Source organism: Diadema antillarum, unplaced genomic scaffold (assembly GCF_040938485.1).
Source record: "Diadema antillarum isolate AM-2024a unplaced genomic scaffold, OU_Dant_1.0 scf00000076, whole genome shotgun sequence".
In the NCBI taxonomy this organism is placed as follows: Eukaryota; Metazoa; Echinodermata; class Echinoidea; order Diadematoida; family Diadematidae; genus Diadema; species Diadema antillarum.
This window is the reverse complement of record NW_027270965.1, coordinates 279,824-306,098: the sequence shown is the minus strand read 5'-3', so window position 1 is coordinate 306,098 and position 26,275 is coordinate 279,824. Positions and strand designations below refer to the sequence as shown.

Here is a 26,275-nt window from a genome sequence, read left to right as displayed (position 1 = left end):
CCTGAAAAATGTCTAACTCTCATTAAAGTCAATGTTTTGTTTTGTTTTGTTTTGTGTTTTTGAATAAGCATTAAGATTGGGGTAGTGTGCAAATGGGGAGTTTGACCTATTATCTAGTGCTACCCTGATTACTTCCCAAGGGGACATATGAGGCTGAGATCAAGCACCATATATCTTTTTTTCATTTTTTTTTTTTTTTTTTGGGGGGGGGTGGGAATTGACCAATTGCCAATGAAATACCTTGGTTCTTTGCATCATGTGTAGAAAAAAATAAAAGTAGAATTATGGACATGACTTAGATATGGATAGTGTGTAAAGAAGGGGTTTAATTGTCCCCGCCGAACGAGTTCAAGCAGGGGACTATGAAACGGGCTCCGTACGTGTGTGTGTCCGTGTGTCCGTCCGTCCGTCCGTGTGTCCGTCCGTCCGTCCGTCCGTCCGTCCGTGTGTCCGTCCGTCCGTGTGTCCGTGTGTGCGTCCGTGTGTGATCAAAATCTTCAATTTGCTACTTCTCTGTCATTTATGAGCCAATTTTGATTCTGTTTGCTTTATATGATAGCACTACATGGGAGCTTTGAAATTTCTACACAGAATTTCAGTCGTGACCTTTGACCTTGACCTTTGACCTACATTGTACATTTTGCTACAAAATGCTACTCCTTCGCCATTTCTAACCCGATTTCGATTCCGTTTGCTTTATATGATGGCACTAGGTGAGGGCTTCAAAACTTCTACACAGAATTTTGACCTTTGCCTTCTTTGACCTTTGACCTTGATTTTTGAGCTATATTGTACATTTTGCTACAAAATGCTACTCCTTCGCCATTTCTATCCGATTTCGATTCCGTTTGCTTTATGTGATGGCACTAGGTGAGGGCTTCAAAACCTCTACACAGAATTTTGACCTTTGCCTTCTTTGACCTTTGACCTTGATTTTTGACCTATATTGTACATTTTGCTACAAAATGCTACTCCTTCGCCATTTCTATCCGATTTCGATTCCGTTTGCTTTATGTGATGGCACTAGGTGAGGGCTTCAAAACCTCTACACAGAATTTTGACCTTTGCCTTCTTTGACCTTTGACCTCGATTTTTGACCTATATTGTACATTTTGCTACAAAATGCTACTCCTTCGCCATTTCTAACCCGATTTCGATTCCGTTTGCTTTATGTGATGGCACTAGGTGAGGGCTTCAAAACCTCTACACAGAATTTTGACCTTTGCCTTCTTTGACCTTTGACCTTGATTTTTGACCTGTATTGTACATTGGCTACAAAATGCTACTCCTTCGCCATTTCTAACCCGATTTCGATTCCGTTTGCTTTATGTGATGGCACTAGGTGAGGGCTTCAAAACTTTACACAGAATTTTGACCTTTGCCTTCTTTGACCTTCGACCTTGATTTTTGACCTTTATTGTACATTTTGCTATAAAATGCTACTCCTTCGCCATTTCTAACCCGATTTCGATTCCGTTTGCTTTATGTGATGGCACTAGGTGAGGGCTTCAAAACTTTTACACAGAATTTTGACCTTTGACTTCTTTGACCTTTGACCTTGATTTTTTACCTATATTGCACATTTTGCTACAAAATGCTACTTCCGGCGGGGACATATATTACGCACCGCGTAATTTCTACTTTTCCTTGTTTACCTTGTGCCACCCTGATTACCTCTGCAGGGGGCATCTGAAGCCGAGATCAAGAGGCAGTATCGCAAGCTGAGCAAGATGTTCCATCCTGACAAGGAAGGCGGAGATGCAGACATGTTCATGAAGATCGCCAAAGCCCACGCTGCGTAAGTCTGTACTGATGTATCCCTACAACACTTTTCTTTTCCTCAATATCTGCTTTATCTTTATATTAGTCTTTTGACTGCTTCTTATGGTAGTTCATATTGGCATGGTGGGTACTACTTCTCTCTATCATAGTATGTTTTATGAATATTGTAGGTGTGGTTGAATTACCATTTAGCAGTGGATCTGCTGCCCAAGCACTTAATTGCCGTGGCAGCCTCAAGCTGTGTGAAGTGCTTGCTCCATTGTCATGGCCATCCATAAAATCATTAACAAAATTCATCTTGCCTGACCAAGAGCAAAGAAATTGTTTGTGCAAATATTTCTGTTTTTGCAGTAAGTACTGATATATTCCTTTTTCAGGAGAAATTGAATGATTTCCCACCTTGGAGACAGTTTGCAATTCCTTTGTGTTCTGAGGGATGGAAATTTAGTCAGGTTTTGATTTCAAAAATACCAGGTGATCCGCAAAATGTATGAAATATGCCATGTAGACAGTATTGAAAATTAGTCTGCTATGCTGGTTGCAAACATTAAGATGAGTGCGTTCTGTTATGGTCTGTAGATTGTGATGTATATTTTTCTTTTGATATCCTTTTTATTTGTGTGTGTGTCAGCTTAACGGATGAAGAATCAAGGAAGAACTGGGAAGAATATGGAAGCCCAGATGGCAGACAAGGTTAGTCACCTTTGAAGACCAAAATTGGTCCATGTAACAAAATTATTGTATACTACATGATATCATCTGAAATGAAGTGACAGTCATTTCGAATCTACCATTCCAGGGCTTAGTCATTTTGTGCTCAAACTTAAGTTATTAGGTTACCCAGTCAACCAGCAGTGGGCTATTTAACCTGATGAGCCCTTGTGGCTCAGTGGTTAAGACCATAGACTCTAAATCAGGAGGTCCCTGGTTCAAGTCCCCTGGCAGCAGTGGTTGTGCCCCTAGGCAAGGCACTTTATCCTCACTGCCTAGTCCTTTGGAGGAGACTTTAAGCCGTTAATCATGTAGTAGTTCATAAGCACTGAAGAGCTTCTTTAGTGGTCAAGTATGCAAATCCAAACGTTGTCTTTGACTTGGCTGTGTTTATGAGAATGAGCCCATTTCATTCTAGCCAATACAGCTTTATACAAAGTACATCTTCTTCAGGAATAATTGAAGCATTTTATACATTTTAGCTTGCCTCTGTGGCTCCGGTATTCTGCCTTGTAGTAATATTCAGAGACAAATGAAGGTTGGTGGATATTGAGCATTCATGTGTTGTAGGAAATGGGTACCCATAGCAAAAACAAAGCTAAACCCAAATAAACAAGCAAAAACAACAAATAGTCATCCCTGTAGATGCTAACCAGGTCAAATCCATATGTCAAATGTAAGGTTGTTTTCTCTTTGTAATGTATATGCCGCAGCCAAAACCATCATAAATACCTCTTCTGATATGATAACCATTCTAAAATATTATTACTTCATGTCACTTCCCCTCCCTCTCTGATCTACCATTTGTTATGTAATTCCCTTCTTTTTCTTTCACAGCAACAACATTTGGTATTGCTCTTCCTGCGTGGATTGTTGACCAAAATAATTCTGTATGGGTAAGCTTGCATCCAGTTTATTTTCCTTGCCTCCACAGTAGCAAATATGTTCATGTAGCCATTTGTGACATCGCATGTAGAACCTTTATTGCCTTTTGAACGCATGCTCGAAAAGACAAAATGTTGATACCCAAAAGTGATAATTCAGATGATACCCCTTAAAAGAACAACAACAGCAAACAAACAAAAAAGATATGGAAATGAAAGTGCAATCTAAACTAGTGAGTTTTATATAATAGTCAGTGTATCATGTGAGTCAGACAGTCAAGAAAAATAGACCAGCTGAAAGTAAATTAACTTGTTCCACCCCCCCCCCCCCCCCCCCCCCGAAGAAAAGGAGGGTGGTACTATCTAATGTTGACATATGCTGTTCACTTTCAATCTGCGAAGAGACTTTGAACCTTGTACATCTTTTCTTTACTGTTCGTATAGGACTACACTTTTTTCTTTTTCCAGCTAATAGTATCACAATCGTGTTGCTGTGATGTCATTAGCATAAACTGCTTTATTGATGTGTGTCCTGTCACTCAAATCTTTCTTCAAATCTGACTCTTTATTTAGTTGCATTGATATTCAGTTACCACCATTCCCATTCATCTATTTCCTGATGATAATTATGAATAGAGTTGAACGAAAAGATAAAGATATGTCCTGTTTCTCAATTAAGCCCAAATGTATAATGTCAGTCTTAAATACCGGTAAATATATATGAGAAGGATTTGCAAATGAAGATAGTCTGCTACAAAGAAAAGTTTGCCAAGTGAGACTGATTTTGGTAGATGTCCTAACACAAAGTTCGTGATCAGTGTACAGATGATAAACAGGACAGAGTGGATCGGTGAGAATTGGATGCGCGAGTTTAACTTTGGAACGGTTTAAACCCACGAGCACAGCGAGTGGGTTTTAGACTGTTCCAAAGTTAAATGAGAGCATCCAATTCTCACTGATCCATGAAATAGACCTGTGCATCATTCGTGTTATAAAATGGGCCCGCACATTCACAATATACAACCTTTTTCCCATCATGCATCCAGTACACCTACAACACTATACAAGACTTGAGCCGTGCGTTCAGATTTTACTGCACGCATGGCTCAGTGTGGAGCAGTAAAAATCAATGCATGACAATTGACCAGTCAGATTGCAGAGATTCTACAGCCCATTTTATAATATGCTGCAATGCATTCCTTCATGTTGTTTTACAGGTCTTGGCAGCATATGGTATTGCATTCATGGTGATTCTTCCTATAGCCGTGGTATGTATCAGAAAGGAAATGATGAGAAGGAATTACAATACAGATTCAGAGCTGCAAACTGGTATTTTTCTACATTATATAGAATGTCTATGCTTCACCCGAAATAAGAAAGTGTGATTTTGAACCGATTTTTTCCCCAATATTTGACCAAGCATGCTTAATGTTTTACATTTTGTACATTTTGAACCAGAATGGAACTTTTGCCTTCAGAACTTGTTCTTTATTATTCCATCACTTTGTTATATATCTACAGATGTTGGCAGCTCTACTCTACTCTGTCTTCTCCTTCATAACAATAAACATTCCCTCTTTCAAAGTGAACATGCATATCAAGCTTTGTTCTGTGTAGCTTATAATGTTCCTGGATAATTCTAAGTAATGCAAAAGCTAATTTGAATCTAAGTCGTTTCTTTTACCGGTAGCAATAACATATGTTAATTTTTCATTTTAGTCTTGTTCAATTCACTGACATATACATGCGTATTCATACTCCCCAAGTTGTGATAAGAACATACATGAACTCCTTTTTTTTATTACCCTTTTTAAGAGAAATTGATAGATAGTTGGTATTTCACCTTTCATCAACCAACATTTTATCTTTTCCTTCACAGGGTACATGGTGGTACAGGTCAATTCGCTACACAGCCGTGGAGATTCTGATAGACACCACTCAGCTCTTCATGCACTTTCTCAACAAGACGCCGTGCATGAACCTCAAGCGTGAGTTATGCCCTTTTGTCATTCCTCGCATGCTTGCCTCACTTTTTTGCCCAATCCAGGCACTGATAGAAAGCTGATATCGTATCAGGGCAATTACCCCCCGGCCAAATGCTGGTTAGTGATAAGGTTAAAGATTAGGTTTAGGGTTAGGTTGAGGGTTACAGTTTGGCTTAGGTTTAGGTTCAGGATTTAGGATTAGGGTTAGGGTCAGGGGAAGGTTCTTGGGTAATTGCCCAGGGGGTCATTGTCCTAGACCCCTTGACATCAGTAGCAGACTCCAATGGATTTGTCCGAGATGTTGAAGATTCTGTGACTAATGAGAAATACAGTGTGTCAGTTTTTGTATGTATGTATACATTTTATGAGTTTTTTTATGGGAGAGAGTGTACTGTAAAACCGGAAATCTTTGACATGCATTCGGAAACTTTCACAAATTTTGTGAGGAGCCACGATTAGCAAAAGTGAAATGCACACAAAAGTTTTTGTTTACACAATAAAGTACTATACTCGTGATTTTTTTCGTGGTCGGCAATTCATAAATGTTTGATGAGGTGAAAAAATGTCATCAGCTCCAATTCACAAATGTTTTTGGTTTAACAGCACTTGAAAGATATGGGAACCATCCATGCAAGTTATGTTGGTATTTGAAAGTCTGCAAATTGAACTTACTCTGTCTTTCAGTGCCTACGCAGATACATACCTTTGAACCAAGCATTGGTTGACAAACCAGCAACAATATTGCTTGAGTGTGTATTCTGTCTGTGTTGTGGTAGCAGAACCGGTAAGGACGCTCAAACTCTCTAGATTACATCAGTTGAAGGCAGGCAATAGTTTTCTCACGGAATCATCTTCACTTGTCCACACAATCACAGCTATTTGAGAAGTAACAATGTTTGGTCTCTCATATCCCAATGTTTATATTTTCTATTGTTAAGTACATTGTACATAATCTTTGGCAAGATATAGTAGTTGTTTACACCCTACTGATCTACCGAAGCATGCACAAAGTGGGAGTGTGGCTATCAAGGGGGTCAAATATTTTGAGCCCAAAAGAGATTTTTCTGACCACCACTGTTGGGCAAACTATACGATGACATTTGTGCTTTCACGGTGCTGCACATGATACCCACATAGTAATGGCAGACTTTGCGCTCAAGTAACATTTTAACAGTGTGTATTTGAACTTTTGAACTTTTACGCAAGCATGCACTTCTTGATTTGGCTGCTCCTCGGTTGCTCGTATGCTAGCGTGTTAGCATGAGGAATGAGCCTACCGCCTTGTGTCTCCTCGTGCGCACACAGAATGATTGTACTGGGCGCATGGAAAGCTAGCCCTCTAGTACCTACTCAGTATATAAGCTCTTTGATTGAGCCATATTTGGGCTGGTTACCCTTGAGAGAACAAAAAAAGTGTTACATTGTACATTAATTGATCCACAGCTCTATGACATGCTGTTTGTTTGTTTTTCAACTCTGTTTTCAGGTGCCTTGATGATCCTGTCGGGATCGTTTGAGTTTGAGAAAAGTCACAACAGCGAGGTGGTCAACCGACCGAGTGACAACGAGGAGCTTCCTCCAGTGAGTATGAAGTGCTTCATTCGGCATCCTTCCTTCCTTTCACTCTCCTCTCTGGCTGGTGTTGGCCCCTATGGTGTTTCCAAGAATAAAATGAGAAAAGAAAAAATGTAATCAGTGCACTGTCTATGCCATATATTTTGCAAATATTATTTGTTGGGAAAATGGACTTGCGAGGCAATCTTGCAAGGGATTGAATTTGCAGTCTAGAACCACAATGACAGAGTGAGCCATATTTTTTTCTCTCTTTTCAGAGGAAAAATAAGTGATTTTCAACCTAAGCAATGATATAGAGCGCATTTGTGCCACGGGGGAAATATTTTTGTGAGTTGTTAATTTTGGGAATGTAAGTCCACTCACGGAAAACAGAAACGCTGCAAAATATATTACATTTACAGTCTTTGTTAAAGCATTTGCATATGTGAAAGTTGTGGTCTTAGAAATTTAACTTATTCATTTGTGACCCGCTACAACAAAATGATCCTAAAGTCGGGCGAGGTCGATTATTTGAAAATTGCATGATATAATCCCCTAATCTTTCTGCTTTAAATTGATATATAACACATTTTATAAAAATAATCGGCTGCGGAGATATCGATGTTTAAAGGAGAGCATGTCGAGACGTCTGGAAAATCACTGTTTCGTGAAAAGTGCCCTAAAAGTCTTCCTTTTGACGCAATCGCGATCAAGGGACACGCAAGTGAGTTTTCACCTCTGGACAATAGAAGGTAAGCCCTAGCAACCCCCGAAGAGTTCATTCAAGCACATCAGCGTCGGCGGTCTCCTCACCAACCAATCAGTGACCAGGATGTGAGAAGCGGCTGAGCATAGCGCACCCCGCCCGCACGCACCAGTCGACTGGGCAGTGTGCGAGTTTCACGCTTCGGTTAGCCCCAAGCAGCAAACTGACCAATGAGATCACTCTGGTCGTTGTTAGGGGCGGAGCCTATCTGTGGCGCTCAATCCAAATTTTCGAACCAGTTTCTGCTTCGTTGAAACGCCAAAAAACATGGCTCAGAAAAACGCTATGTTTTAATCTTTCCTTTGATCATTTTGCTTCAAAATTTCGACGGATGATAGAAGACATGATAGACTCCAATAATATATCAAAATCAGAAAATCGTAAGTTTTGACCAATTTTAAAGCCCTGACTTCAAACTCGATTTTCGCGGCTTCGACCTTGCGCGACTTTAGGACCTTTTTGTTGTAGCGGGTCACATTTTGTCATAAAATGTTCCTGTAAACAACATGAACAGCCAGAATAATCTTTTTGTTCTAATGATTTTACCCCTTAATGCTGTTCCTTTCCATATTTAGATACAGAACAAAATAATGAATATTTACATAAACTTTATTCAATAAAAGCATGCAAATTTTGTGCTTTCACAGCAATCCCCCTCTCCTATAGAACAAAAAGAAAAACAGCAGTACTGTAGTGGTGCATACTTACATTTACTTATATTACTTGAATGATGAGCAAACAGGTGTCCTCGATATGGTAATGTTTTGTCCTTCATCCCTCCTGCAGCTTGTACGGGAGTTCTCCAATGACATTGGTCTGAAAAACAAGGAGCGCCCTTTCTGCTATCCGTACAGCCTGAAGGTCAGAACACTCATCTATGCCCACCTGGCTCGGTCAGAACTACCACCAAAAACTCTGCACCAAGGTGAGGCACATAGAAACGTGGGGGAAAGAGGTTTCTTATTCCACATGGTTGTGTGGAACTACGGGTGGCGTAATACACACCTTCTTTTGGTTTTATTTGTGTTCAGTCTTTTTCACCACTTTTATTTTATCATAATTTTTTTTCTTTGTTACATTTTTATACTTACAATAAGAATCATCCTAGATTTATTCAGCAGAACTTTTCTGATAATTGGTCGGAGCATATTACAACACCGTCATGAAATTTGCCTTGACAGTAGTAAGAGTTCTCCCTTATTTGCTCAATCTGTCACTCGAAGGCCTAATCTGTGATCATTGATGGAGAATTGCAACATCTATCTTCATGATCCTTTTATGAGTTTTTCTTTATAGAGAGAAACTTTGTTTTTATATATCTTGCACCGGTTAAGGTTTTCTTTGTTGTAGCAGTAGTATAAATACATGGGAGTTATTAATTTTGGTTCTTCAATATTTCGCTGTTCCAGATCGTCTCTTCATAGTCAAGAAATGTCCGCAGCTGATCCAAGAAATGGTCAACTCCGCGGCACAGCTGATTCTGTGGCACAAAATCAATCGAGGAAACCGTGAGTGTCTGTGATGTCCTATCACTCAGACTAGACTAGCTATCGTGTTTGCAGCCAAGTCCACTGGGATGCCTAACAGCTGCTTTAGTTGGAGTATCGACTTAGACCCATATTCACCTTGTGTTCAATGCTTGTATTCAGTGCCAGTTTGTGATGACTTGTCATGCCACTTATGGTACCATTACCATGGCCTTGATTCTAATTCTTATGCCCAGTGTATAGAAGCAGTCAGTCGAGTCCAGATGTAAAAGGGTTTCAGTGTAAAGTGATAACTTACCCAAAGCACATTTATACACCCCTGATTTCAACTTTCTTTTATCTTCCTTACCTGATGTAGTGTAGGGACACAAACTTTGTGTGAACCTTTTTTTACTTCTATACCTGTAGTTTCTGTGCACAACAGCAGTGTGGTACTCCAGCATATTTTGTCCCATCAGAATTGTCAAACCATGTGGTGCCATATGATCATCATGCATTATATTGGTTTAAGTCTTTGTTCTTGGAATTTGTGACCTTGATAGAGAAATGAGCATCACATCTCGATACTTGGATACTTACCTGTTCAGAGAAGCGATGCTACACATTATGGTGAAGGTATTTTTAAAATACAGCCGTACTTACAGAATTATGACTAGTGTGTCTTAGCTCAACAAACAAATAAAGGTGCTGTGACCAATTTGCAAGTGGTCACTGATGAAGTTTGGAATAATTGACAGATGCGTGATCATCATGTCATGCACTGAAGAGAGTTACAGTCCATTAAGACTTTAGTTGTCATCAGATCCGTACTTGTAGTAACGTAACTTTATAAAGTAAACAGTTAAAGCAGGTATGGGAAATGGTATGGTGAGTATCAGTCAGGACAGACCATTACTCATTGTAAGGTGCTTATCAGGTAGCAGTTTATTTGAGGTAGCATTGACTTGATTTTAACTTATTTTTCAGCAGAAAGAAAAAAAAATGCCCACCACAAAAATATTGTATTGAAACACATAAGAAGTGCACATAGCAGAGAAATCACTGTAAACCATTTGCAGTGAGGCAGCCTATTCAGCTATGTTTATACATGCATACATTGTACATTTTGTATGTATACTTTAGTCCCATACACTGCAATCTTTGTATTTACATTGATGTTCCCCCCCCCCCCCCCCCCTTCTCCTGACAGCATCCAAAGAGCCTCGGCTGGAGACGATTGAGCACATCATGAAGCTCAGTCCCATGATAGTACAGGCCACGTGGGACAAGTCGCCCCTCATGCAGCTTCCACACTTTACTGAGGAGACCCTCAGGCTATGCCAGTCCAAGAGGGTGAGCATACTTCCCATCCCAACCACCTACACAACCACCTGTCACAACCACGCATCTTTATGCGTGGGACCAACAAAGCTGCTAAGTCTCCCTGATCCTGCAGGATACTCCTTGAAAAACCAAAATATCAATTTGTTACATCGTAGGCAGTCATCTGAACTGTCGTACATCCCAATTTTGGGGTCAAATTTTTCGATTTTTTGATTTCCAGTCATTTCTGTATTGAACATTCCGTTATACATATTGTGAAATTTTCAGTTTCTAACTTGATGTAATCTTTATGTAATTATCACTTTTAAAGAGTATTGTCATTTCATTGTGTTCATTTCCCCATAAAACACAGCAATATGACGTCCTCTCCTATATACGACAGTTTGGATGACCGCAAACATAGTGTGGTCAGCCAAACTGTCGTATATTGGATGCATGGACTTTGCACGTAATATTAGTGATATATGGTGACCACAAGTACTGTTCGCGCAGTCAACAAAACTGTCTTATACATAGTAAATGACAACGGTCTTTGCAAACCAAAAAAAAACATACATGTAGCCCTCTTGCTATTTCTCCCATATTTCCTAACAATACAATTCGATGACAACATCACACATTAGAGTACCAAGAACCAAGTACCAAGTCTGACGTATTATCTGACGTAAATGGAAATGCCAGACATAAAAGAGTGGCAATCATAATTGACAAAATGGGTAAACTTCAAACGCAATTATCTCTGAATGTCATTATTAGGCAAAAGTTGCATTAATAAGAAGATTCGGATGATTGCAGATGATATGTGCCCTTTAAGTGTTCTTTTTTCTTTCTTATTTTGGGTTAGACACAAGTTTTGCGGGATGATATTGTCAGAATTCACGATAGAACCCAACAAGGAGGGTTGGGGTTGTTTATCTGATGAATCTGACAGTTTGCTTGTTAGTAATTAGCTTTTGCATCTTTTATGTCTCTGTGTATTAGATTTGTTTCCTTTGATCTGAAATTTCAACCTAGATTCCTAGATTCCATAGTCAATAGACATTCTTATCCCCATGTATGATATTTGTTTGTGGCCTAAAATTTTCAAAACTTGATTAATAATACTTATTATTTTGTTCATTATTTATGTGACACGGAATACAATGCATTTATACTTTTTAAAATGATATTATATGATTGTATAACATTTTGTGTTTGTTTTCTTGCAGAGAAATGTGAAAAGTTTAGCTCAGTTTATCAAGCTAAAAGACAGCGACAAAAGGTAATACACCTATATTGACACATCTATAGACTGATGTGTGTGTCATAATTGTTAAAAAGGGTTTTGAAAAAAGTTATGTTCTTGGAATGTGCTTCAGACATTAGTAAGAATCTGTAAAGCCAGTGAGCAGGCACTATGCCAGAAATGGATGGTGTTTGAATTGTTTCACAAATTCCGAAAGTAACCATATTTTGGGTTCATTTTTAAAAGTCAAAAAATCATGAATAGATGTGTATTATTCAATCAATCAGATAATAATATAGGAGAGCTTCAATTTGGTTTTGATGCATGTGATTACATGTAATAGTAGAAGTACAGTGTGATATCCATTCCAATACAAGACTTCAGTATGAGTAACTTTGAGCCCGTTTACGCCGACTTTTGGGCCGGCCTAAAAGTCGGTGTAAACGCACGCTGGCCCAAATGCGGTACCAAATTTGGACCCGCATTTGGACAAGCTCCGGCGGTTGTCTCGGGCCGGCCCTGGGCCGACCTATTCTCGGTGTAAACGCACGCTGGCCCAAATGCAGTACCAAATGCGAGTCCCGCTTCCTTTCCGCAGCGATCGTGACGTAATTGCGTAATGTTATGAGTGCTTATATCGTGCATGCTGTCTTGTCTTGATATTCGGAGATGGAGGCCTGATATTTATCCATCGTAATTCTCCGTCAAAAGACCAGTAAGTAAAACTTATCCGTGCTGTACCCAGATCCGAATCGATACGATAGAGGTTCGAACATGTTCACAGAATTGCATACGTACACAATACACATTTCCCGCGGGCGCGCTCCAATGAAATCATTGTTCACATGCAGAGCGCCGCTACCGTCAGAATATTTTTATATAGGCCGGCCCAAATTCTCGGTGTAAACGCACACCGAGTACCGCAATTTGGGCCGGCCTAAAAGTGGTCAGGCGGTGTAAACGGGGTCTAAGTTACTCATACATCCTATATCATGAAGGGACCATCAGCCCCCTTTGCAATGTGTTTGATATTTGGTTTTGATTGTAGGATGTCGTGGATGTAGCACAATTTCTGTTATATTCAGGAGTTTTAAACTTTGAAAGGATAAGTCCGTCTTATACCTTCATGTTGAATATTAAAGCTAACGTTACATGCACATATACAAATGTTGCACTGATTCCCTTTGTACTGACATATTGCTTGCAGGAATCGGTCTGTAATGTCTTGCATTGTGATATTTCATTCTTATCAATTTTTCTTTTCCAAGAGTGAGTAATAATTAAGTTTTTATCTATACCAGGTACATCCTGCGACATCTAGATGAGAGACAGTACCAAGATGTCTTAAATGTTTGCGCCACCTTGCCCCTTATGGATGCAGATATCAAGCTTGAAGGTTCGTCAGTGATATATTCAAACACTATGAAGAAGAACACCTTAAAGGGATGATATAGTATTGGTGGAGATAAGAAATGGGCTTTTAACTTTTCTGAGATACCAAGAAGCCACTTATGAAATAGTACATACCATATCATTCTTAAAGGAATTCAAAGTTTATTTGATGAAAATCGGTTTTGGAATGGCAATTTGGAATTCAAAAAAAAAAATTAATCAAGTAAATGTTGAATTTCTCTCAGAATTACGCATTCTTTTTTATTGCATAAAAGATTTCTCAGTATCTCACCAAAAATATTAGAACCTCAAATTAGGTCTCAACCAAAACAATATGATCCCTTTTATTTGGAATAAATGTGGCAGAATGCTGTCATCCTGAACTAGTCCTGCTTTGTATTTTTATTTGTGTTAACCCTAACATCTCCTGGTCTCAATGATGTTTTAATCATCCTGTGCGGTGTATCTCATTTAATTTGACATGGTTTATAAAAGGTAGATATTATGACACTGCTAGCTAGAAGACTGTTATCATAAATCTAAGCAAAGAGAGAGAAAGGTGATTCACTTTTTATGCATACATGTACAGGATTTGCCAGTTGAGTTTCGCTTGTTCTATCATGGACTCCGAATATTCTTTTGCCTTTCAGTCGTTGACGATGACGACAAGACGACTGTCACAGAGGGCGCCTTTGTCACAGCGACAGTCTACCTAAAGAGGGACACCTTCACGGTGAGAAACGCTAGGAATCAAGGAAGATTGCTACTGAGGTTTTGTTGTTACTATTGAGATGTGTGTATATGCAGGCCTCGAAACAGGATTTTGGAGGGGCAAGGCCATTTAGAAAAGGGCACTTCTTCCAAGAGGCCAGGGCACTTAGGTCAGTCAGAGGGGCACCAAGGCCACATTCGAAAGGGCATGTTGGGTGTTTATACGTGATGTGAATGCCCCATAGAGCTGTATGCTATTGACCGTGCTGCTACACTCCAGCAGCACACGCACGCATAAGATCTCTCCGCAGCAGATGACGTTAGGCAGTAGGCCATACGCAATACGATGTAGGTTCTGTAATACAGTACGTTCTCAACGCGTACGCCGCGCTCGCTTTGGAGCACTTCCGGCGCCATTTTACTTTGAGCATGCGGCATTGGCGCGGGTCGCGTCGGGCGGGCATGAATGCAGAGCGAGAGAGATGGCAATGCTCGCAGCCGTCCAACAGGCCTGGCATTTTTTAGCATGGCTAGCAACCACTTGCTCCGGCCCGCCGCCGCCTAGCTAGTAACTCTATGGCCGCTGCGCTGCGGAGGCAGTCGGGACGGTAAAAGCCGGTCGGGTGTAGACACATGTACGTACACGTCGTCTCGTATCTCGGAAAGATACTTTGAGTTTGAATCAGATATATTGGGACGCGAGTGAACTGAAGGTATGATATTTGAGTAGACTTTGAGAAAGGGCATATTATACGTCATAAATAATAACTTTCATTCTAAAAGGGCACCACTGCCACAAGAAAAAGGGCACATTTTTTTTGGCCGTAACTTTGATCAAGGAAAAAAAGGCATTGCGGCCAACGAAAGGGGCACCGACGGCCATGGCCGTCGGTTAATTCGAGGCCTGTATATGTGTGTCTGTGCGTGTCAAGTATCAGTCATTCTGCCATTGATAGGCTGGAGTTTTGGCAGATCATTTTGTCTACTAAAAGACTATCAGCAGTGGATGCCACATTATTAAAAAAAATAGAAATAAAAAGATCCCTGCACAGGTGCCTTTGCTAATCATCGAGACTTCATGCTTAACAACAGTAAACTCTAACCTCGTAACTTTGGATTGGAGAAAATAACAGTAAATGATGATTATGTTGATGACGGTGGTGATGATGATGATGATGATGATGATGATGATGATGATGATGATGAAGATGGTCATAATCATGATAATGAGATGTCACTTTCAAATAAAAAATCAACAATATGGTGGCATAGTGTAAACTGTAGCTTTGCAATGTGAATTTACGTTGCCAGGTACAATTTTTTAGATCCCCATATGTCACAGAGAACCATAAAATTGCCAAAATCGTGATGAAAATGGCATAATTCTTCTTCCCCAGATATCATCAGATGGTGATCTGAACAGTAGTGGAATGGTCATCGAGGCTAAGGATGACCTGGAGGAATTAAAATCAGAGGAAAAGGTGAGTCCACACTTGAATTATTTGATAGAGCACTGTCAATGAAGTGCTTTGTGTGTGTTTCCAGTGAAATTTTGGGGTAATGTAGTAACCCTTCAAGTAAAGGAGCCATATATCTGTGATTTGATTTCATTTTTATATCTTTGATTTGTTTTTGTTTTTTTGTTTTTTGGGTTTTTTTTCATAAAACAATTAAAAATTCTTTTTCATTGAAGTCCGCTTTTGGTTTATTGTTAACGTTGTTTCACAGAAGTTTCAAAAACCCCTAAATTGTCAAATTTCTAAGTAGTCCATAAAAATTTGACCAAACATTTGGGAAGATCAATGTAAACGCTTCTGTTTATACTTTGTGAAATGTTTGTATTTTGTTTTCTGATTTTGTGCAGATTTGATGAATTTAACAAGTTTCATCTGTACTTTCTCCGATGTAAGATACATGTCCACAATTTATTTGAGAGTTGCCAAATGAATGAGGACGAGAGGATTTTTTCTACAGCAGAATTCGTGGAAAGTTTGATTGATCAGTAGGCTTTTGTGCACATTTAAATGCCACTTGACATTTAACCTGTTGAGGACGAGTCCCGAGTATACTCGGGCAAGTGTCTGTGGGAAATGCGTGTTAAATCAGAATGAGCCCTCCTCAGTAGTTTAAAAAAAGAAAAGATGTGTATTTTCAAAGTTGGACATCAAGATATTTAGCGGCAGTTAGAGTGAAAACAAATCCACAATTGGAATATATTTCAGATGACATTATCTACTTGTCTTCCATAATTTGCTTTGAAATTCCAAGAAACTGTCAGATCGGTCCATCTAAACATTTCTGATGACCACTAGAAATGTTACTGATAACTTACGTAAAAGAATTATAGATTGAGGATTCTGAACATCGACACCGTGTCGTCTGTATCATCACCACGTAGATTTGTACGCTGTATGCAGATATGCTTGTGCACGCACAGCATTCACACTCCAGCTCCGCACATGTATACTGCATAGTCTACTTACGTACAGGCAAGCTGTTTGTGTTCACTCCAGCTATCCCGGAAGTGACATGTACCCATCCTTGAAAATTCAAACTTTAAGTAAAGAAATGCAAGTTAAGATGTGATTTCTCTCCAAGGTGATTATGATAATTGTTGAGGGCTAGGCATTTTGGCTTTTGGCAATCACTCGCAGTTTACTGTTCATCCATTGTAACATCACCGGAATTTCTGATCCATTTTATCACTCTTTTGTGTCAGGATTCACCGGCAGCGAGCAAAAACAAGCATAAAGCATGGGAGAAACAGCAGAAGAAGAAGAAGAGCAAAGGCGGCGGAGGCAACGCGGGCAACAAACCCAAGCCCAAGAAACAACAACAGCAGCAACAGAAAAAGGCAGCGACCAAAGTAGCCACTCTCACTGCAAACAGCACGTCCCACGGAGATGGTGCCAGCAACGACCCAATGGAAGTGGTGCCGGTAAAGATTTTTACGCATTTGCCATTATATACCTCATTTGATAAATATTCAATTTTGATGGGTTGAAATGAGGGGCATAAATTCAACAATTGCCTTCAATTGCCTTTTCAGTTGTCAGTGATGCCCAGAAGAGAATGTTAATATGCCATTGTGCTCCTTGTATATTTGAATTAGATTATTACCTCCGCCAAGGGAGGAGGTTATGTTTTCGTTACCGTTGGTTTGTTAGTTAGTTAGTTTGTCCGTGTGCAAAATAACTCAAAAAGTAGTTAATGGATTGGGATGAAACTTCTCAGTATCGCCAATACCTAGGTGCTGTGTGCAGAGCAGCATTTTATGAAATTTTTGATTCTTTGTAGTTGAATTCTAAGCGAAGAAAAATGCAGCAATGAAAGAAAAACAGACAAAAATTGCGTTGAATTGCAAGGGAACTAAGACACATGCAAGACTACTGGAAGCGACATGGCACCGAGAACTCCCATAGTGCATCTGTGACAGTGCTTTTTAGCATCTTCTGAGCATTGGTGATACCGGGAATTGTTTGTACTTGTACTTGTGATTTTCCAAAAATTTGTTCCTTGTGTCTGATGGGCAGGTCGACCAAGATGCAGCCCAAATGAGTGGGGATGACAGTGCTGAGGAAGGCAGCCAGCATTCTGGAAGGTCAGTCCAGGCTGTCAACAGACTTCTTGCCTCCATCATCATGAACATTGAGCATCATCAGATATGTTGTTGGCAATAGTATAACTATCATTATCCACACCACCACCATCATCTCCATCATCATCGTCACCATCATCTTCGTCATTTTCACTGCTATCATCAGCTCATTGATTTGTTTAGAATATTAAAAGCCTCCTTGTTGCTTTCACACCACTATTGTCACTTCTACCATCAGTAAAATTTCAAGCAAACCTAGCTGCCAATTTGGCTTTTATCATCATCATCATCATTACCATCGTTATCCCCGTCACAATCATCATCATCCTTTACTTTTGTATTTGCAATCACCTGCACTGTTGTCATCATCTTCATTGCTATTATCATTTAGCTTTCTATCACTATATCCACTGCCACCATCGTCATTATCATCATCTTTGACTGCAGCAAAGAATAGGGTGTATCTGATGCACTTATGTATTTCCTAGACACCAAGTCTATTAGCCTTTTGTCAAGGCCCTCTCGCTGTATGACGGCTATAATGAGCAATCAAAGCGAGCGTGACAGTGCTAGTATACAAATGACGCACAGGTCTGAGTGCCTCAGTCGGGATTGTGTGCATAAGGTAACTATGGAATGCTTAACCCACGAGGCGAAGCCGAGTGGGTTTAGACTAAATTCCATAGTTACCGCATGCACACTATATTCCGACTGACAAATGAAAAGACATGTGCGTCATCTGATTTATAGAATGGGTAATTTTCTTGTCAAAAACCCATTTTTCTATCGTGTTACCCAATGACAAAATTACTGGATGCATTTCATTTTGGCTTGCGGTAAACGAGCATGCATCAGTTTTTACTGGACGCACTGCCAGCCGTGCATTAGTTTTTACTGGACGCATGGCCAACCTGAGTGCGCGAACGCTTGCTTAGTGCGCGAACCTTTGTTGCAAGTACGCGTACTCTTGCTACAAGTGCGCGATAACATGTTTACCACTGTGACTCAGCGTGCGGTCAGTAAAAATTAACACATAGCTCTCAACCAATCAGATCGCAGGATTCTCACTACCCATTCTATAATGCCTTTTGAGATCTGCTTCGCACATTATTGTTTATTACTACACATGAACCCTACTGAATAGTCATACTAATGGGTTCCAGTCAACCAATGGAATGGCGCGCTCCCCACATCCACGCATCTTGGCGTCGTCTGGGCTGTTCACATGCATCACTGACCACCCGTGGAGGTCTGTGGCATGCATTCGCCGTATGCAAATCGGGCTCGGGCAGGCAGACACACTGATTGGTGAATTTTCCCCAATTTGGGGAGCAAAAGATGGTAATTCAGAGGGCTAGCATAGGGATGCGAATCAGATCTCAAAAGGCCCTCGCGCTGTGCAACTCAGCTGAGCTCGCTTCATTTGCCCCTATTCACTCACCACCATACAGTGAGAGGGCGTTTGCAAAAGACTACAAGTTTATAGGGTCATGCCATATAAACTTGGCATGATCTTGATTGTACTCCTTCTCATTCTCATTCTGCAACTTGGTACTATTGTCACTTCTGTTGTCCATCATTCTTGTTGCCATGGCAGCAGTGATGAGGAGCCCCTGGTGGACGAAGGAGGAGAGGATGAGGAGGAGTGGGAGGAGCTGCAGTCCGGTCTGACCCGGAAGGAGAAAGTGCTCGAGGGTATCAGCAAAGAATCGCATGAGGTTCACTCTCCCTACTTCCCTGAGGTAAACACACAGATGCTGCAAACAAGAGACAAACAAATCTTGACAATGGTTTGCTGATGGGCAGCACTATGGGTCTATTGGAGGTGTTTTATTTTGGAACTCACATACAAATTTGTAGCAAAACTGTAATTTTCCCGAAGTATCCCATCAAGTTCCAGAGAGCATATTTTGTAGTTTGTACTGCATCATTGCATTATGATTTTTAAAAATAATTTATTGTTTGCATTTCCTAAGGTAGAGTAATAAATTCTCTATTATCTGAGCCCTTTGTTTTGTTTCTTCTGAGATAGTAATGTGTGACTGTTTTGATGGTAATTTTTGTCGGCTCAAATGTGTCCATATTACTGCTGTGGTGATTTTAAAGGTATTGTTTATAATTGGGAGCAGTGATATAAAATGTTTGAGATATCATATTTGATGCATATGTTTAGGTCAGTTGTATCACAAAACATCCTGCCATATAAAAATTTTGCAATAAAGCCTAAAAATAATATAAGGAGATATCACAATTTTGCTCAATAAACCATAACTGTAGATGGTTTGTTCCAGAAACAATTTTATTATAACTGTTGTTCACATTTTGTACATTCAACAATACTTAACATTGATTGCACTGATTCAAATTTTTACTTTGGTTGATTTTATCCCTAACTCAAATTTTAGAACATCTACAGCTGGGTTTTTGTTTCATCTGCAAATGATAGATTATGCCTTTAAATGATTTTTTATTTCTTTATTGATTTTTTATTTATTTCTGTTCGATGCAGGTGAAACATGAATGGTGGTGGGTATACCTCTCAGACAGGAAGTCACACAAGCTAGTGACAGCTCCAACCATGGTCTACGACCTTAAAGTAGAGAAGGAGGTAAGTAGAAAATATCCTCTCTGTGACATGAGGCCTTCTACAACGGAAGCTTTAGAGATGGTGATACCTTGTTTTCACCATTTAAAGGGGATGGCTAGTAACTGATCAGTGGGAATCAGTGGGAATGCTGGGGGATGATTGTTCCAATCCTTGTGGGATTCATTGAAGAGTACATTATATATCTATTGTTGTGTGTAAATTATTTGCTTCAGAATGGTCTCATATTCGTTAACTATCGCCCCGTCACTGTACAGGCATGCTAACCTGGAAACATTGAACTGCACATTACTTGAAATATATGAGACCATTCTGAAGCAAATAATTTTCACACAACAATATATACATAATGTACTCTTAAATGAATCCCACAAGGATTGGAACAATCATCTCCCAGCATTCCCACTGATCAGTTACTAGCCATCCCCTTTAACATTTTCTGCTTTTTTTTTTCCTTTCCTTTTCTTTTCGGTAATGACTGCACTGCATTGTAATTAGACTGATATTAACATCATGACTATGTGATGAAAAGTAACTAATATGGTAAATTATTTGTTTGAAGAGAGTATATTTCACATCAGACCACTTGAGTTTGAATTCAGGGCAGGTTCGAATGCATACAGCAATATCTGTTTTGCTCCTTTCTGTGACATTTGTATGTGTTTCCATGTATGCCATTCCAAGGGCATGTTTAAAAATGTGCAGGTGGATTTCTCAAATCACTAACATATTCCAAAGTTGATGTGGTGAAATAGATAAAGTATAATAGATGTGGATTTGTTGGTCTGTGTCAGTGTGTATATCTTTGTTTTCTATAATGTGACATTGCAACTTTCCCTCGAAGGTCATATTTACCTTTGGGAACAGTGAATTAAAATATGTTCAAGATATCACAACTGATGCTTATGTGTAGGTCAGTTGTATCACAAAACATCCTACCATATAAGATTTTTACAATAAAGCCTGAAATATTAAAGGAGACATCACCATTTTTCATATTAAACCATAATTGGATATGGTTTAGTCTGAAAACATTTCTATTATGACTATTGTTCACATTTTGTATATTTTACAATACTTAACATCATTTGTACTGGTTCAAATCTTTACATTGGTTGTTTCTACCCCTAACTTACATGTTACAAATATTTTGAAGCACTAATGCTGGACTTTTATGTCATCTGCAAAAGGTGAATTACGCCTTTAACGCAGGCAGACTCCAATGCATAATAGATATAGGAAAATACCCTATGAGTAGACGAATACCAGTTTGTTGCACACCACCCCAGGCTCACTGTATTAAAGGAGCAGTCAAGTTTCATTCTCCTCTCTTTGTGCTCCATTGGAATCAGGTCCAGCTTCAATTCAGAGCCCCAGCAAAGGGTAGCTATCACTTCTCCCTCTGTGTCAGATCAGATTCCTATCTGGACCTCGACCTCATCAAGACCATTAAGGTGAGATTGTTCCCTTCTGTCCTTTGTAAGGTATATACTTTTTCTCTAAACGTATTGTAAAAGTGGATATTTTCATGTGACTAATTTTTTGCGCTCAGCCTGGTAAGAACAGTTTTGCCTGTTTTTAATTCTGTGGAATCCAGACATCAACTACTGGACTATATGGCAAACAAAAATATTCGTGGGGTTTCATTTTCGCACTAGTTTTGGGTTGCGCTAAGTGCGCAAAAATTTTAACACTGCAAAAATGTCCACTTTTACAGTAAACTATACACAACACTTGTTGTGGACTTCTTTAAAAATTGGCAGTGAACATCATCTATGAATATCTTTAATAATTCCAAGTTATAATGTGGAACAACTCCTCTTTCCATTTTATGAGAGAAATATGATGAATACCGGTAGTTGATGAATAAGTTTGCTGTGTTGGCATTAATTACTGGGAGAAAATTTGTAAGTGTCAGAGTGACGTGTTAAGTATATCACCCAGCTGATATTTTAAGTAATTTGAAAGAGAAGTCAATAATATTGAGCAGAGCCGCAAAGACATAGTTGAGAGTATCCAAAGGTGCTTCACGAAGCATGTATTCTTATTCTATTGTTTTATTGCTTTGATTTGACGCAAAATAAGCATGAATTGAATTGAATTGAATTGAAATGAATTGAATTGAACTGAATTGACAATTCAGTGACATTTTTTTGAACTAGGTTGACGTAAAGGAAGCCAAGAAGATCGAAGAGAACCACCCGCAGTGGGACATCTCCGATGACGACAAGGAGGATGAGGCCGAAGACAGCGCCGTGTCAGATTACACCACAGACGATGAGGAGAGTGATGACGAAGAGTAGACGCAGCCCAGGTTCTTCCCTCATCATTTTTCTGCTCGTGGCTTTAAAACAACGAAAGGAAAAAAAAACCCAAATTGAAGACACAAGACAATGAGTATCACCAAGAGCTTAACCCATTGAAGACGAGTCCCGAGGATACTTGGGCAGATGTCTATGGGTAAAGTATGTTGTAGCAGAATCAACTTGTTCTCAGTGGCTTAAAAGCTGCTGCAGTGGTATGCTGAAGAACTGATTTGTCTATCGTACATCAAATTCATAAAACAGAAAAGTTGGGATGCTGTGAAGGAAAAAAAGTGGAGGTAAATTTTGGTAAACCACAATTTGCTCTTTTTATATTGTGGAACTGGAGGAGAAGAGAATCGTTGATGACAAGAATGGACAGTAGAAAACAACAAAAGTAAAAGATTATAGGGTCGCGTTCTGCTCGAGAACTTTATTTTTGTAAAGAAACCCCCTAAAAAGCAGGCTGAACGCTCTGACCTGAAGTTTTGAAAGACCATGTTTAGAAGTAATTGGATACTTTCATTATCAATTTTTTCCACACTATTTGATACACTGAATGCATACTTACAGAAATGGCCAGTTTGTATTGAAACTTGAGATTACAATAGCAATGCGAATGAGTCAAGAAAATATTTTTCATGATTGAGGCAATACTCACCAGCATCTCACTGTTTTTGTAACTTCCTTGGATGAATGCCAATGTGAGAATATGATGGCTGTAGTTTCTAAGTAATTCAAAGCCATTGGACAGAGCGGTACCACTGTCCAGTGGTTTGACTGTGCAGCTATTGAGAGGAATTTGATCCTAAAATCAGGCTGTTGCCAGGCAACCAATGTCCTCCAGCCGGCTATCTACGTGCACTGTGCCTCAGTGTACCCAAATGAGTCAGTAGATATCACTAAAGATATGGAAATCACATGCAAATACATCATGAATAAACATGAGATCAGGGAAGTAGGCGGGGCCAGTAGGAGAAGGAGGATGCACACACACCCGTCATGATTTAATCTTCGGAGGTCATAGTGAGAGTTTCAAACGTGGGATCCATATCCTCTGGTATGGTGTGAGGTTTTAATGAAGCAGAGTCCCTGATAAGACTCCCAAGGCAGACGCAACAGTTCACCACACTCTGATTGTGGTAGCTGTTACATAAATCCTTATGCCCGTTACCTTGGGAAGATAAGAGCACACACCATCAAGGCATCATGACCAAGGTGAAGATAACATTATCCCTACACCTGCAACGGATTTGTGTGCTTAAGGAAATGTTGGAGTTTTTAGGTCATTTTTTGTTGTTGTTTAATTTTTTGCACCTGGAAATTGCAAAAAGCTGAAGAGGAAAAAAAAAAGAAGAAAAGCTGTGATTTGTTCATTAACCCGTTGAAGATGAGTCCCGAGTGTACTTGGGCAGGTGTCTGTGGGAAATGCGTGTTGTAGCAAAATCAGTCCGTCCTGAACGGGTCAAAGGTTCATGATAGGATTATATCACACCCATTACTTTTCCAAACTGCCAGTGAGAATAATACCAATTTTATTGATTGTCGGCATTGTCATAAGGGGAATAACCACAATTCTAGACATTTACACCAATGAAATCATGCTTTCTTCTCTTTGAAATGAATGATTATTGATATTGTCATAGACAATGACTGATTGAAAAAAAAGTGGAGATTTCATCACACATTGCATACTCATACATCTCTAGATATGTTCAATTTGTTATCAGAATTACGATGCAAGCATTCATTTTCTAGTTGGCAATGTACTAGACATGACACTTGGTACATGATGCTCAATTGATGATTGGACATTTTCATATTCCATGTGCGAGTATTCTTTGAAGTCATCAACGCTCATTCTGCAGCATGACTTCACTATTTTTATGAAGAAATGAGCTCTCTTTTTGCCTGAGACAGTATCTCAGTCTTCACTTAGCATTAAGTACCAGCATAAATATAGGCATGAGAAATTTAGTTTATGAAAATAAGGCATCATCACAAAAGACAATTGATTTAGATGTGGAATTCCACTCAAATACTCTACTTTTGTGGAAAGTAGAATGGCTTTTTTAAAAGTTCGCCGCCGATGCCATTACACGGAAAGTTATTTATCCCTCTTGCTATTTGTAGGTTTTCCCGTACCCCTATATATATTTCCATTTGACAAACAACTAGTAGGTACTGTAAATGATATTGAGACCCAATGCAGTTATTTATGGCACTACAGGTGAGGGGCTTAAAAGGTTTTTACAGATTCATAACCCTCCTATTTCGTCCCATAAAGTAATGCAGGAGATTAAAGTGTGTTGTTGAACAGACAGTCTCATCATTTCACTATTACATAAACAAAGCTCAATCTCTGACCTCCAGAAAAGCTGTAAGCCAAATGACTGACTGTATGTCAGTATTTATTGCTGCAATTTACATTTGTGATATGTTGCTTGTTGCACAGCTGAGCACACTGCTCAGTCTCACAATCATCAATGACTGTCAGACGGTATGCAACACTATCGTATAGTCTGCTTTAACTGCCTGAAAGTTACACCCATTTCACATTAGATAGATTATTCAGACTAAGAAGGCGTTACAAGGAAGGCGAGTTACAATTGATTGCAAATATCAGTAGTGTATTTTGCATTTGATGAATCAGACGTAACCTGCAATCAATTGCAACTTTCTGCTGCAAGAGGCAAGCTAGCAATCAACTGCAAATTTGCAATTAATTGCAAGACTAAAGATTGATTACAGATTTTATGCAATGCCTCTGAGGAGGAAAAGGGGCTTGTGACGCTAATTTCAGATGAGTTTTAATTTTTTTTATAGATATAATATTACTTTTGAGCAAGTCACTCATTTTACTGGTAGACATTTGTTACAGTTATAGAGGAGTGTGCATGATAGCATGCACCAATAAAAATTATTTTTGATTGTGAACTCACCTTTATTACAGTCAGTAGTGGATACGTGGCCAAATTGCCTGTATGCAGATATCAACTGTAGTGGTGTATTGCTTTTTAGTTATTGAAGTGAAGGAATATTTGTCTATTTCCATACTGAGATATTGCTGTTGGGATGCAAGGCATACAACGTACACTGTAGTCATGTGTATCGCACCTTGATTTGCATCGAATACAGTCAAACCTGTCTATAGCGGCCACCCAAGGGAGATGAAGAAAGTGGCCGTTATATACAAGGCCTTTAGCATGGCCTTTCTATTCGTGGGGAGTGGGGGGGTTCCTTAGTGGCTGTATATATGGCAGGGGACTTGACAGGTGGCCGCTAAGGCAGGTTTGACTATTATTGCTTTCCTTGCTTTTTGAAAAGTTTTTAAAGGCAATATAGCATCTCATCTTACTTCATTTTGTTGTTTACTTATTGAAAATATAAGTACTGCATGCTGTGGTCAATTGTATGTTATCAGTTTTCCTTAATGTGTATGTTCAGTGAATTGTATTTATTTGATTGTGGTTGATTGTCTAAATGGTTTATCTTGCTATGATTTTAGCCTCATTCAAGTATTTTCAAATTTGAACTCTACAGTATTTTTTTTTTTGTCTACCAAAGGAGCAATTGCGGGAAAAAAAACCCAATACCTGGTACAATGTATATATTATGCTGGAATGAAGTCATACCCTGTTAACAGTGGTCTCTTGTAAGGGGAATGGAAAAAGTGACCATTGTAGACAGGTTGGCTCTGTAGAAAGCTGACATTATCCTGGAAGCATACACTGATTGTCTAAATGGTTCTCATTCAAGTATTTTCAAATTTGAACTCTACGGTATTTTTTTTTTTGTCTACCAAAGGAGCAATTGCGGGGAAAAAAACCCCAATACCTGGTATATATTATGCTGAAATGAAGTCATACCCTGTTTACAGTGGTCTCTTGTAAGGGGAATGGAAAAAGTGACCATTGTAGACAGGTTGGCTCTGTAGAAAGCTGACATT

At 39.3% G+C, this 26,275-nt stretch overlaps 1 protein-coding gene across 1 annotated transcript in view; it reads left to right on the top strand.

Moving 5' to 3' along the window:
• The window catches only part of LOC139717541 (translocation protein SEC63 homolog), a 34,315-nt gene extending 8,276 nt beyond the window's left edge, over positions 1 to 26,039 (top strand). The window contains exons 4-22 of the mRNA XM_071629050.1: positions 1,683 to 1,798; positions 2,414 to 2,475; positions 3,331 to 3,389; positions 4,595 to 4,645; positions 5,257 to 5,365; positions 6,849 to 6,943; positions 8,469 to 8,607; positions 9,092 to 9,190; positions 10,359 to 10,501; positions 11,701 to 11,753; positions 13,019 to 13,113; positions 13,760 to 13,842; positions 15,218 to 15,301; positions 16,540 to 16,758; positions 17,354 to 17,421; positions 19,016 to 19,160; positions 19,928 to 20,026; positions 21,376 to 21,477; positions 22,186 to 26,039. Coding sequence (XP_071485151.1) covers positions 1,683 to 1,798; positions 2,414 to 2,475; positions 3,331 to 3,389; positions 4,595 to 4,645; positions 5,257 to 5,365; positions 6,849 to 6,943; positions 8,469 to 8,607; positions 9,092 to 9,190; positions 10,359 to 10,501; positions 11,701 to 11,753; positions 13,019 to 13,113; positions 13,760 to 13,842; positions 15,218 to 15,301; positions 16,540 to 16,758; positions 17,354 to 17,421; positions 19,016 to 19,160; positions 19,928 to 20,026; positions 21,376 to 21,477; positions 22,186 to 22,326 — 1,962 coding nt within the window. The 3' untranslated portion in view covers positions 22,327 to 26,039. The remainder of the gene's footprint in view (positions 1 to 1,682; positions 1,799 to 2,413; positions 2,476 to 3,330; positions 3,390 to 4,594; positions 4,646 to 5,256; positions 5,366 to 6,848; positions 6,944 to 8,468; positions 8,608 to 9,091; positions 9,191 to 10,358; positions 10,502 to 11,700; positions 11,754 to 13,018; positions 13,114 to 13,759; positions 13,843 to 15,217; positions 15,302 to 16,539; positions 16,759 to 17,353; positions 17,422 to 19,015; positions 19,161 to 19,927; positions 20,027 to 21,375; positions 21,478 to 22,185) is intronic.
• The last annotated feature ends 236 nt before the right edge of the window (positions 26,040 to 26,275 follow it).